The sequence below is a fragment of the Myotis lucifugus genome, unplaced genomic scaffold, assembly GCF_000147115.1.
Source record: "Myotis lucifugus unplaced genomic scaffold, Myoluc2.0 scaffold_11, whole genome shotgun sequence".
Taxonomy (NCBI): domain Eukaryota; kingdom Metazoa; phylum Chordata; class Mammalia; order Chiroptera; family Vespertilionidae; genus Myotis; species Myotis lucifugus.
In genome coordinates, this window is record NW_005871059.1 from 14,158,195 (window position 1) to 14,172,268 (window position 14,074).

At 36.0% G+C, this 14,074-nt stretch overlaps 1 protein-coding gene across 5 annotated transcripts in view; it reads right to left on the reverse strand.

The window, feature by feature from the left end:
* EYA4 (EYA transcriptional coactivator and phosphatase 4) overlaps positions 1-14,074 on the reverse strand; it is a 235,782-nt gene that overhangs the window by 27,781 nt on the left and 193,927 nt on the right. For 2 of the 5 annotated variants that reach the window (XM_023750247.1, XM_006084462.3), the window contains 3 exons: positions 13,249-13,432; positions 6,322-6,458; positions 4,158-4,241 (listed from right to left, as the gene is read on the reverse strand). In XM_023750247.1, coding sequence (XP_023606015.1) covers positions 4,158-4,241; positions 6,322-6,458; positions 13,249-13,432 — 405 coding nt within the window. The remainder of the gene's footprint in view (positions 1-4,157; positions 4,242-6,321; positions 6,459-13,248; positions 13,433-14,074) is intronic. The other 3 variants (XM_023750248.1, XM_023750246.1, XM_023750249.1) reach the window with 2 other exon arrangements.

Sequence of the window (14,074 nt, forward strand, 5' to 3'; positions counted from 1 at the left end):
CGTTGATAATTCTATATGGCTTGTGAATAATGTTATAACCATCCGAATGATCCTTGGCAGGAAAAAGGTTCCCCACCCCTGCTATAAGGTAACGATTCGCTTCTCCTTCAGTCTTTTCATCGACTTAGGCTGCTTCCTTTGCATCCTTACTGTGAAATAACTTTGGAGAATCATGGCTTCATAGCACATGACGTATTAATGCTACAAAATAAGTCAAATCCTTAAAGCACAGTCTACTTAGCTTCATTGTTTCTGTGCATCTGGGTTTTCACACCTTTGAAATATCCCTTTGCAGATCCCTCCTTCTAAAGCAGACCACCCTCAGGAGAGCACATAATCTTAACTAGTCTATAATCCAATCCCTGCCTTGCTCTCTCCTACCTTTCTGTAACCTTCCTTAAATTCCATCCTTAATCTCAAATGCATAAAAGAAACTGCACACTGTTATTCGCTGGATCATTTGAGATCTTGCTCCTCCTGGCAACTATCATCAGTTTGGCTCAAATAAAGTCCTATAAAAATTCTCTACAGGTTTGAATGTTCCTTATTTTAACAGGCCTCCTTGGAGTAGCAGAGAAAAATATAAAGGACAAGGACTTGTTATGAACTGATATGGTTTCCAACATATATACCAGCAGCATTTATCATTTTGTAACCTTAGTCAAGTTTCTTAAACCCTCATAATCTACACTTCCTCATCCATAGAATTTAGATCCCCATAAATTACAGCACAGTAATTACAAGAATTAAGTGGGTTAACATTTGTGAAAGTGACTAATAACAGAATTTTTTTGAGAATTAATTCACACTAAGAGTTCTGCTAAGCCCTTTAAACGTGTTTTCTGTCTAATTCTTATTCACTATAAACAGTATTATTCAAGTTTAAAGAAATTGAAGCTGAGGGATTAAGAAATTTGCTCAGTGTCAGAAAGCTGAACACATGAGCATTGGGTTCTCAAAGTTAGGTTTATCTGACTCAAAGGCTCTTGTCCTTAACCACCGTCCTTATTGCTTGTGAAAAGCCAAACACAGGCTCTACCACATGCCAGGTGTTCTGTACATGTATGTTCATTTTCCCACACCTTCCAGTAGTGACCCTGATCCTTTGCCTATTCCATACCACCATGAGGCACTGATAACTGTCTGCCCCACTTTATTTCACTGAACATTTAAGTTTTCCTTGTTGATGGAAAAATATCCCAATCACCTGACAGAAGAGAATCAGAATTATTCCAACTTAAAGGAGAACTCACATAATTGTCTACACAGAACCTCACTAATTGTCCTTACTCCTTTCAGGAAAAGTCACTTACATATGTGTCCATAGTAGATGACATGTCTATACTGTGTGATGTGCTGCAGCAGAAACAACACAAGCTTTGGGGACAAATAGTCTAAGGACCCAGGGTTCATCTCTGCCACCAACTAGCTGTGTGACTTTCACACATTTTACTTCCTTTCTGAGCATGTTTCCTCATCTACAGATTGGGGCGAATAACCTACCCCTTAAAATGGTGACACTTATTGCCTGGCACATCGTGGGCATTACATAAAACATTGGTTTCCTTCTTCCCCTAGCTTTGTGCCAGCCTTCTGGAAAACTCTGCTATTTTAAGCAACTATAAGCATAGAAAATGTGTCCATTTTGTATTCAAACAAAGCTTCTGACAATACTTTAAAATAGTGGAACTTGTATGTGAAATGAAGGCTGTGTGTCCAGGCTGCCATATGGGGGAGGGGACAGGTTAATCGCAGTGATGCACCACTGCGGAGGGAGGTGTGAGAACTTTGCTTTTGGAAGTATTCTTAGAGCCAGTTTATGAGTCACTCAAGAAAAGCAGCTTCATTTCTTTTTGATGGTTCACCCTCCTCAGCTCTTTATTGGCACCCCCCTAATTATCCCAAATGGAAGTCCATGCTCAGTCCTGGGATGGAAGCAACTTTATGGTATTTTTGACAAAAAGAAAAATAATGATATTTTGACTACACCCCTTATTCATTGCCTTGGGTTCAAATGACCTTATTTCTAAAGATCAAAATTACCATGGAAGAATGAAGGTCTGAAGTCAGGAAATATTTTAAAAAGCTAAAGATAATTGCAAAAAAAAGATTAGTTCTACCACTGATATGGCATAATGGAAGCAACACAGATATTTAGATATAGACACTGATGGTGACCATTTTGAAGGGAACTTTATTTGAATTCATGTGTTCAAGTTAGATTGTTTATCTAATATGAAACTAGCTGCACAACAATATTGTAATCAGTTCAACAGAATTTACTGTGTACTACTCATAAGTCAAAATTATTCCATAAGAAATGCTTTAGATTATTGTCTGGAAACTTTTTAGATGGTATACTCTATCACTAATATAATTTTGGCATGCACACCAAATTTATGTGTAGTATAATTTACTTATTAATTATATACCTATTCTTTAAATTATAATCATATGCATGTGTTTACAAAGTATGTGCTTTATGAAACAGACAACAATAGAAACTTCAAGATACAAGTGTGTGTGTGTGTGTGTGTGTGTGTGTGTGTGTGTGCTCATACACTAACATTTTCTTTCCTTATTTCAGCTGAGCATCTTGTGTGTTTTTGGCACATATGCATGCATCTTGCTCAATGTTTTAGATGACAATGATTGAGATGAAGGGACTAAGACTCCTTCTTCTAAATGGTAATTAAACAAAATTGTTACCTTTCATATCAGTTTAGCAGCATTCATTACCTACACTAAACATCAAATGCCCCGCAGATTCACCAAGGTTGCATTTTAGGAGGAAGAACATGAGTGCAATTCATCATTACTAATCTAGAAGACAAAGTTTAACAAACTTGCTAAAAACTGCACATTGAGCTGACATGAGACCCTATTAAATAATGTGACACTACAAAGAAATACGAAGACAATTCTGTATGTGTGAACCAAAGTCAGATACAACTTTGAAACCGGTAACTGAAGGAGGGCCACCATGCTTTGAATTGACTCTTGTTAAATTATGAATCCTAGAGAGTCAAAGACACAAATAGTAATGACATAAACAATTGTGTTTCCAGCTGAAAAGCCTGTTGCGGTTTCATCAATCTTTGAAAAAGCACTCACACAGGTGTGTAACAACACGGTTATAAGAAGCTAGCCCACTATGACAATGACAGCACCCAGCCAGCGTGGCTCAGTGGTTGAGCGACAAAAGATTACTTCCTTATTCTAAATAGCATTTTATAGCAACATTTGGGGCAACAAATGAAGCAATATTTTAGTTCCCTTATTAAAGGCCTAGAGGGCTGGTGCACAAATTCGTGCACAGGTGGGGTCCCTCTGCCTGGCTGGCGATCAGGGTCAATCAGGGGCCGTCTCGCCCAGTCCCTATTGGGGAGATTGGGGCTGGACAGCTAGGGGGGATGGGGGGAGGGAATCACAGGAGGTTGACTGTGGGAGTGCACTGACCATAAGGGGGCAGCTTCTGCATTGAGCGTCTGCCCCTGGTGGTCAGTGAGCATCATAGTGACTGGTCGTTTGGTCCTTCGGTCTTAATGGTTGCATATATATATATATATATACATATATATATATATATATATATATATATATACACACACACACACATAGTAATTTTATATGCTTAAAGTCTATTTCGATTTACAAAAATTTTATAAAATAATTATAGCAAAGTAATAAGCTTGATTTCGATGTAGAAAACTCAATAATGAAGAAGAAACAAGAATGCAATTTTTTATTAGTTTTGTGAAATTTCCCAATTCACATAAAGAAATGATGGGCCAGTAGAAAGAAATAATTAAGAGCAGATTTGATCGACTGCAATGAAACCACTTAAATGTATTTTTTTCTAATTATCCTTTTAATTCTCACCCAAAAATATGTTTTTTGATAGATTTTTTAGAGAGGAAGGGAGAGAGAGGAGACATATATGTGAAATAGAAACATTGGCTGCCTTTGGCTCGTGTTCCAATTGGGGATCAGGTATGTGCCCAGATCAGGAATTGAACCACAACCTTTCATGCACAGAAAATGCTCTATCAATAGAGCCACCCAGATGGCTAAATATATTTTTAAATGGCTCTTGATTTTTCAGCAAAATAAAATTCTAGCAAGGTTTCTTGGGGTAAAATGTCTTGATTGCTTACCTTGTTGTACTTCTGGGCATAAGAACCTGTGAGCAGTGAATGAAAAACAATGATGGTTTCATCCAAGTCCCAGACAAACACACGCTGAAGAAAAAGATAAATATCAAAGAATTATTAAATTATAAGGAAGCAAAAATCTCTTTATAAGTAAAAAGCATCTCATTTTGTTGTTGGATATACTCTTGATACCATTTTAGAGAAACCTATGCTACGCCATTAATTTTTCCCCCCAAATTTTCCAGATCTAACCCCTGTAAAACCTGAGAAGCAAGAGTTATACAAACAATAAGCTTAAAAATCAGATATCCTAATTTGAAGAAATTCACCCAAATATTTATTTGCAGTTAATACCCCAAAAGACACATTTGGACTTTGTGATAGAAGTGAACTTGAAACTCTATCTTAAAGTTTTCTGCCTCATAGATTTGTGATATTTTACAATACATTCAAAGAATTAAAAATTTAAAAATATTTAAAAGACTCAATAATAATCCTTAAATAGATATTACCAAGTGTGAGCTCTTGAGTCAGCTTAGACCATCAGGTGGGTTGTTTGGTCTGCACAGTGAAATATTTCAAATTATTGATCAATTTTTTAAGATTAGGAAATTTCAAACAAACTTCAGGGTTCTCACTGTAGCAGAGAAACTGAAAGCTGCAGCAATGCTGGCTGAGGTGCCACAGGGAGGGGTGGGCCCCTTTTGATTGGGCCAATGCTCTCTCCTCTCTCAGTAGGCTGGCTTCCTAGCCCAGTTCACCCATCGATTGTCACCTGCTGAGTCCCTGAATGCATTTGAATCTGCTACTGTTGTTCAGGTAAAGGAAATGATCTCTCATGAAAAAGGTGTAATGACAATTACCTAACTTGACCAAATCTGGAAATTTAATGTTTTTTCTTAATTGAAGTGAAGCAGGAATTTTAGGGGAAACGTAGGCAGGATTAGGGATTTTTTGGAATTGGGGTCCATGGAAAAGCAAGGGGCTGCCCACTGGGAGAAGGTACATTTCCATAACACAAGGAAGCCAGGTGCACTTACATCTCCATAAGACAAGGGAGCAGCAACAGTTGCATTTACATAAGACAAGGGAACTGGAAGTAGCCAAGAAAGGTCTATATTTACAAAATAAAGAGAAGGAAGCCCTTCATTCAGATGGAAAAGAAGAAAGCCCAGAGGAATGGAAGGACTATGAGGAAGGAGGGGCTTAGGAATCACTATAGTAACCAATTCAAAGGGGAATAGTGACCAATCATAGGGGATATCAGGACACAGGAACTGCAGCCTTTATAAACCATAGGGAAAAGGGACCAGTGGGACCTTTTCCCCCTCCCTACGTGGGAGTTCATTCCGTGGGACTCTTCTCTCACCCCATGTGGGAGTCTGCATCTATTCTTCAATAAATTTCCACCTTTGCTATACCACTTTCTGTCCTTGGATTCATTCTTTGATTCTGGCGGACAAAGAATCTGGGTTCCAGTCCAAAAATTTGGTATCAGAAGTAGGCAGTTGTTTAAGAAGTAACAGATTAAGGTTAAGAATAGTGTCTCCTGATGTTTTATAATAAAAGTCAACCTGTTTTGTATGGATATATCTCAAAAGAGCTTTCAACCAGAACAAAAAAAAAGGCTCATGAAAATTTTTACAGATCTAAAAATTTTAACCTGTATCAGATGATGGGAATTTTTTTTTCTATTTTCAGAAGATAACTTTGCATTTTCATACAGATTAATTTTACCTTTTAAAATTAATTGACCCATATAACTATCTTTCATTACATTAGTACCACCAAATGAAGTGTTTCTCAGAAAATTACCCCAGAAACAGTTTTTAAAATTTGTTTGTACCAACGTGGACCAAAAGATGCAATTATCTCAGACCTAGAATTTGTAACTCATTATCACTTTTAAGTTGTGTGTTTTTTTTTTAAATTTGGCCATTACAATGGGTGAAATCTCAAACTTTCAGCTGTGAAATGCCCACTACAAAGTAGATCCACTCCTTTCATCATGATTTTATATATATATATATATATATATATATATATATTATATATATATATATAATATATATTTAAAGTTTGAAGCATTATGAAACTGTAAGTATAGAATATGTATTCAATAAAAATAAAACATCATATTACACTCTTTGAGGATGAGTCAGCATACCTCCAGGTCACTGTCGGGAGGTGGGGAGGGGTTATTTTTCCGGCCTCTTCCTCGGGACTTTGACCCAGAACTCCTACATGTTCTCTCATCAAGATCTTTAATGGGTGTGGAGGGGCTCTGCACGGTATCAAACTCTCCTAAAAATACATAAGTTACATCAAAAATAGCACTTCATTTTTAGATTAGGCATGAGTCTTCATTATTAATCATCTTAAACTCTTATTGAACAGAAATCTTAGGATGGAAGAGAGAAAGAGAGAGAGAGAGAGAGAGAGATTGATTGATTTATACTCCCAAATACCCAAAATTCTAAAGGGACAAAAAAATCTGTCTGTAGGTCAGACAAATCCCTCCCAACAAATCCCTCCCAAGTTTCAGTCTCTGTGATCTATTAGACCTGAACACCTTTTATACTCCATATGCCTTCAACTTCCAATTTCTACCCCCACCTATATATTTATCTAAATTTAAATCTGTTCTCACCTCCTTACATCAGAGTTCAGAGGATGAAATGTCTTGTGGATCAATTCCATGCAAACTTGACTCCTCTACCCCACCTCTTAAGGAATCTTGCTCCATTAGTCAAACCCTCTCTCATCTTCTGGCCAACCTTTTCCTCTTCTGGGGTCATAGGCAAGTTTAAAAGTCCTTCCCTTTGACCTCACATTTCCATCTAGAAGCTATCTGCTTGCTATCTTATTTTTTAAAATGACACTTCTTAAAAAGAATAGTGCATACCAGTGCTGTCTGACAGAAATAAAATGTGAACAACAAATGTAACCACATATATAATTTAAAATTTTCTGGAAGCCTCATTAAAAAACATAAAAAGAAACATGTAAAATTAACTTTATTTATATATGTTAATTGAATTAATTTATCCAAAATATCCATTTCAACATGTAATCCATATAAAATTATCAATGACATGCTTTACATATCTCTTTTTTTGTATTAAAATCCTGTGTGTAGTTTACACTTACAGTGGACCTCAATCTGTACTGGCCACAGGGCATGGGCTCAATAGCCGCATGTGGCCAGCAGCTACAGTGCTGGACAGCACATCTCTCTCCACTTCCTGACAGCCGATTTGTCATCAATTAGCTTCAGTTCACCAAAACTGTAAAACTACTCTGATGCAAAGTCCCAATAATTACCTCATTGACAAATGCAATAGAGAGACTCAGATCTTATATTCTTGGATCTCCATGCTGGGTTTAATCCTCTTAAACAGCACCCCTCAGACCATTATTTGGCAGCTGACACCATGCACTCTCCTAAGTCAAGGATCTCTCTCACCTTCTCTTCCTAAGAGACCTGGACTCCTTTTTTTCTCTCATTCCTTATATGTTGGTATTTACAAGTTCCATGCTTTGATCACTGTCCTTCTCATGCCACATCATCTGGGTGATCCATGATGTTAATCACCCTCTGTGTGATGACTGTTAAAAAAATCTATATCCCCAACCAGGCTATATCCTAAGTTTCAGACTTTGTATCTGATTGATTTCTTCATGTTCCACAGATACCTTAAAATCTGGCATGTCTAAAGCTAATGGTGGAGCATCTTATGAGGTAGGAAGTACTGAGCAGTGGCAAATCTGTGTGTATATGGGGGGGGGGGTTGAGGTGTGTTAAGATAAACAAATGGAGGCAACAGTGAGGTGCAGCAAAACCTCACAAGTAACAAGAGTCAGATTTATCCTACGACTGCAAGCATTTTACGCAATCTCTCTGACTCTCAGGTGTGTGTGTGTGTGTGTGTGTGTGTGTGTGTGTGTGTGTTATATTAAAGCATGAGTAATACTTTTTTGAATTATTGAGATAGAGCTGGTTTACATTTAATTGGATTTAATTAATATGCACAAAGTAAAAACTTCTAGGAGAGTCTGATGGCAAACTATATTAAATTTAGGTTATGCAATTTTAAACATAAAGATGCTATGATTAGCATGCTTTACCATGAAATTAAAGTAAAATAATTTTGAGGACAGCTGAACAGTTTTTAATATAAATAATCAAATCTGAACAAACTACATAACGTGTAGGTATTATTTTTTCTGAGATGTTCTAAATAATAGTAAATTCTGCATAGCTAGCTTGTAGTCATTTGTAACAGTTATAACATCTTTGGGAAACATTGTGCATGTCAGGACAGCATCGAAAAGTATGTCTGTGCTCCAAATATCATTTGCTCTTAAAACATTGCTAGCACAGTTCATTGTGTGGACCTCTGCTATCAACTGTGTGAGAGTAGACAGCATAATAAAAAGTTTTAGTAATGAGGTTAAATGTAGCCCTATCTTACAGTAAATCATGTTTTAGTTTACTTGCATAGGCATTAATTAGGCTTTAGGTATTTAAACACACACCAACTTCCAAAATATATCACAACATTTTTTTTCTATGTTTAGTTGTTGTTTTTTAACAGAATTTTCCTAAGGCTGCTATGTCCTGCAAGTCAAATGTTCTCTTTCAAATAAAATGTAGGTTATAATTAACCCTAATTTATTAAATAAGCTTATAATAATATTTTTGGGATGACATTCCATACAACCTGTCTTTCTCTTCATTCTAGATCATTTTTCAGGTGTTAAATATCACAAAGCAGCTTTGTTCTTGCAACAGTACAAGGGCTGAAAGGACAAAAACTTGCAAAATCCCCAAGTCAGTGTGATGTTATGGGTGGTTGATGGTTGACTGGATCCATAAAGAAGGAGTTTGGCAGAAACAACTCAGCTATTCCAATAAATTGGGAGCCAACAGCAAGGGAATGAAAAGAGCAGGAGGGGCAGGGAAAGGAGTATTTATAAGAAGTGTTTGGGTTTCAATAAAAATGGGATTTGATATCACAGATTCTTTCCAAGTTACTCCAAGATCTTAAAAGGGCTCTAAAAATTTGGACACAATATGGACAGAAGTGTTCTGATAGCTTTTTTAAAGAACTAAGAGGAGCAGCTCCATATTTATTCAACCTTAAGGATTTTTTTTTCATGTACTGTCTTTCCTTTTAAAATGTTTATTAAAATATGTTTGACTTTATTCACTGCTCATTATGTCTGTGTGATTGATTCACATTTGTAGCTTGGGGCAGTCATCTGTTCTTTCCTTAATGTGGCTAGAACTTCAATATATATGTACTAGTATATATGCTTTATTTATCATTCTGTTGATATACATTTGGATTATTCATAATTTTAGGCAACTATGAATAAAGCTGCTATAAACTTTATTGTTCTTGTCTTTGTGGACTTAGCTCCCATTTCTCTAAGGTATATATACCTAGCAGTGGGACTGTTAGGTCAGAGGAAAGGCATATGTCCATGTTTAACAAGCTCTGATCACCTTTTTCCAAAGTGGTTGTATTAATTCACTCTCCTACTAGCAATGAGAATTCCAGTTGCTTGACATTCTTGCCAATACTTGATATTGCTAGTCTCTGTTACATTAGTCATTGTGGGGGTATGGTGGTATCTTATTGTAGATTTAATTAGCATATTCTTGATGAGAAATGATGTGAAACACTTTTTTGTATGCTAATTTCCCATTTGGTATCTTCTTTTTTTGATATAAGTGTTTATATCTTTTGCCCATTTTTAAAATTGGGTTCTCTTTTCCTTATTGATTTGTCAGCACTCTTTATTGTGAAACATTCTTTATCTATATCTGCATCTATGTCTATAGCTATATGATATAAACCTCACTTTGACTCCGTGAATCTGGTCTTTCATTATCCTCTTTTAATCTTGGGAAAACTGGAGACATGTGGGACTTAACTTACCAAGATGAAATAGTTTGTGTGAGGAATTGTGATATGATTCCAGAACTGCTGCCTTAACCACTAGGCTTATACTTCCTCCTCCAAACCGCAATGGACACTCTTAATTACAAACCTATATCTGTTTTTACTAATCAAGAATTATACAGACTTTATACAATTTGTGAAAGTGAAAGCCAAGAAATTCATCAAAAGAACTAAACTGATGAACAAAAACAGATCCAGAGACAGAGAAGCATTGATCAGACTGTTAAACCTCAGAGGGAAGGTAGGGGAGGGTGGGGGTAAGGGGGAGAGATCAACCAAAGGACTTGTATGCATGCATATAAGCCTAACCAATGGACACAGACACCAGGGGGGTGAGGGCATGAGTAGGGGTGTGGGGGGGGCAATGGGGGGATAAGGACACATATGTAATACCTTAATCAATAAAGAAAATTTAAAAAAAGAAGTTTATAGTAAAAGAGCAGGTCCTGAAGAGGCCACAGCAGTATCTGGACTCCTATAGCAACCATCCAGGTGGAACTATTCTGACCTCTATAGCTTTTGAAGATGCTATCCTTTTTTTCTGATAAAGGGTAAAACCAGGAACTTGAGCTCAACTGGTCATTAAACATTTATTGACACTTTTTTTTTGTAAGGAGAAAGCTGTCAATTCCAGGGCCTCTGCCAAATAATTTCTCTCAGGTAATTGCACTAGGGTACATTAATGCTGCAGGTATGGGAAATGCAGATTGGCGGAGGAGTTAAATGTGGTCAGTTCTTTCTACCTAAATCCTCTGGTTAGCTTCCACGAACTGAATTAGCACTTTGTTTCCTTCCTGTCCTTAAGTGAAATGCCATGAAGCTATGGAAAGTCTACTGAGTTCTGCCTAAGAAACTGGCTTCTTTTCAAAGAGTGAAGTGATCTTACTATATCCCTTACTTTTCTGAAGCACTTGTAAAATTTAATCAGCTAAATGTATTGTAATGTCTGCCAAGGGCTCAGAGTAAAGGATAATATTGTTACAAATGACTAATTATATATAATGTTAAAGATGTTTAAAATATTTTAAAAAGGAGCTATAAAAATATCTCAAATTTTCATGTACTAATCAGTCATCACTTTCTGAATGCAAATCAAAATTATAATATACCTAAGATAATCTTTATGTTAAAAGCAAAGAGAGGTCTTTCTAAAGATAATGAACTAAAATATCTGTTCTTAATCAGCATAGTAATGTTTCGTTTAAATACACTGTCAAACTACCTAATAAGGTAAAGTAATAACTGAATGCTATTTGCAATTTCCAAATAACATCAGTCATTACCAACTACCTTAGGCATTTTCTTGGGCCAACACCATACATGATTGAATAATTATCCTTTAATCAGTACAGTAATGAATAACTGTACCTTCCATGTTTTATATTTTTAAATCCAACTTTATTTCATTAGGGTTTATCACTAAATCAAAACAACCAGCTGTCTCTTATAGAACATGAAGTATGTTTCTCTTTTAAAAATGAGATAAGTCAACAGAAAATGATTTATGAAAAATTGTGGATTTAATTGCTAGGTCTCTGATTTAATTCCAAAATGCAGAGTTGGTTAATAGGAAATAATTTTCATACCATTAAACTAAATAGCTCAGAGTTCATCAATAATAAGAAAGAAAAATCTCATAGTTACGAACTAGTTTACTTTTTGTATGCATGCAAGATCTGAAAGACAAAATCAAACTTAAAGTATCTTGACTAAAGTTCTGAGATCACAGAATATCTTAAAAATCCAGACTTGTGTATTGTTATGGTTTTGGTTGAGATAATAATATAGTTACAAGTAGAAATAATTTCTTCTTTAAATTAAACAGAAAATCTGATCAGATCTGAATATTATCTATCATATCTATAAAATCTTTACATAACCAAAGGCCACAAAATTTCCCCCAAGTCTTCTTCTAGAAGTTTTATAGTTTTAGTTTTGACATCTATTTATTGTATATGGTATGAATTTTTCCATGAATTAAGAGTCAAGATTCTGGCAGATTTTATTGTTTATTAGTTTTGTGTGTTTTTTAAAATTTTGTTTATGCATGTCCAAGGAGAGTGGGGTGGGGAGGGGTGAGAGATTGATCAAAAAAGAAAAAAAAAGATAATTCATGGACAACAGTGTCATGATTGCGGAAGCAGGGGATGGGTGGAGGTGGAAGAGTGCATAGAGGGGATTAATTGTGATGGAAAAAATAAAATAAAAAATTTAAAAGCCACAAACAAAAATACCTACTCATTCTCCAATTGCCTTTGCACTTTTGTCAAAACCCATTTTCCAGTGTATGTAAGTCAGTCTATATCTGGACCCTCTGTTCTATTCCATTGCTCCAAGTATGTGTCCTTTTGCCAATACCACGCATTTTTGATAACTGTTCTTTATAATAAGTCTTGAAATCAGGCAATGTGAGCCCTCAAACTTTGTTCTTACTTTGCAAAATTATTTTGGCTATTCTAGTTCCTTTGCCTTTCCTTGTAATTTTAGAGTCACCTTGATCATTTCTCCAAAAAGTCCTATTGGGATTATGATGAATTTCTATTAAATTTGCTTTTAACTTTAAATGTTTCAGCTGGGTTAAATATGTTTCAGCAAATACAATTCCAATAAGAAAACAGATAAGCTTCAGATAACAAAAAAATATAATGGATTTTAAATATGTGCTGACTAGGCAAAGATATTAGACTACTTTGCAATGATCCTAAAAACCCTAGGAAGGTAGGGAACATTCACTGATTTCAGGCACTGATGCCTCATGAAGGTGAAGGAACTATGCAGTCTCTCAAGCATAAAGGACATATGGTCAGTTATATCCAAAGAAGATAATACTACAACTTTTCTATGCTGTTAAGACCGTCACAAAATAGTCTGGCAAAGGCCCACTGACCTTTTTATATCCACTTATATTCACATACACACTGCCATTTAAGATTAAAATCTAAATCTCCTAACTGCTCCACATCTAAAAGAAGTGTTTTCCAAATGCCAGAATGTCATCTTACGCAGTGGTACTAGCACAGATTAAACATCAGCATAATCATCTGGGAGCTTTCAGCCTTATTTCTGAAATGTCTATTTTCTCCATATTATTAGACACAGCAAAACATATGAAAGTATTTCACCTGGATGAAGATCTGTACCTGGTTGGCTAGTCAGTCCTGGGAGAGATTCCTGCAACTGATAGGTTGAGGTTGAGGACGATGTGCCATCAGCTGTGTTATTTGATGTCATATATGCTCCATACGTTGATGCGGAGTAATACTGTGCATACTGGTTTTGGCCAAAGGCTGTGTAGGATGGATAATCCTGAAACAGTAATTGAGATGTGTGTGTTTGAAATAGAAATTACTCTCTGGCTGGCTTGAAAAGGAAGCAATCGCTATGGTAAACTGTAAGATGAGTATTTGGCTCCATTTGTTTTAGAGTCCACAGCTTTGAGTTGATTCCAATGGGCAGAGACAATTTTGTGGGCACCTTCTGTATACACATTGTCATGAATTACTTTGCTGGTTTTGCAAACCAGATCCAATACACACATTTTAATCTGTCTAAAGGGTACATATGCTTCATTTTGGCCCCAAAATTACTTATCCAAGGATATAAATCAACATGTCTTATGCAATTGAATAGGCAAGAAGGAGATGGAGTCAATTCATATTCATAGCATCCGTTCTCATATATTGAACATCACCTGCAAGGGGAGGTGTGGCTGCTCCTCCCAGCTTCCATGCACACCTCAGGCTGCATTATTGTGATTTTTATTCCCCTTCTTGGCTACCCTGTATAATTTTGATTTCTTGTCAGGAGATAAACAGTAAGTAAAAGAAGATGAATAAAATATTTTCTTTCTCTCACAGGACACATGTCACCTGAGGCCTTGACTTGAAGATTTTAGTGAGGTTTTCAAACATTTGTTTGCCTCATTTGTTACAGGAAAAAAAAAAAGAA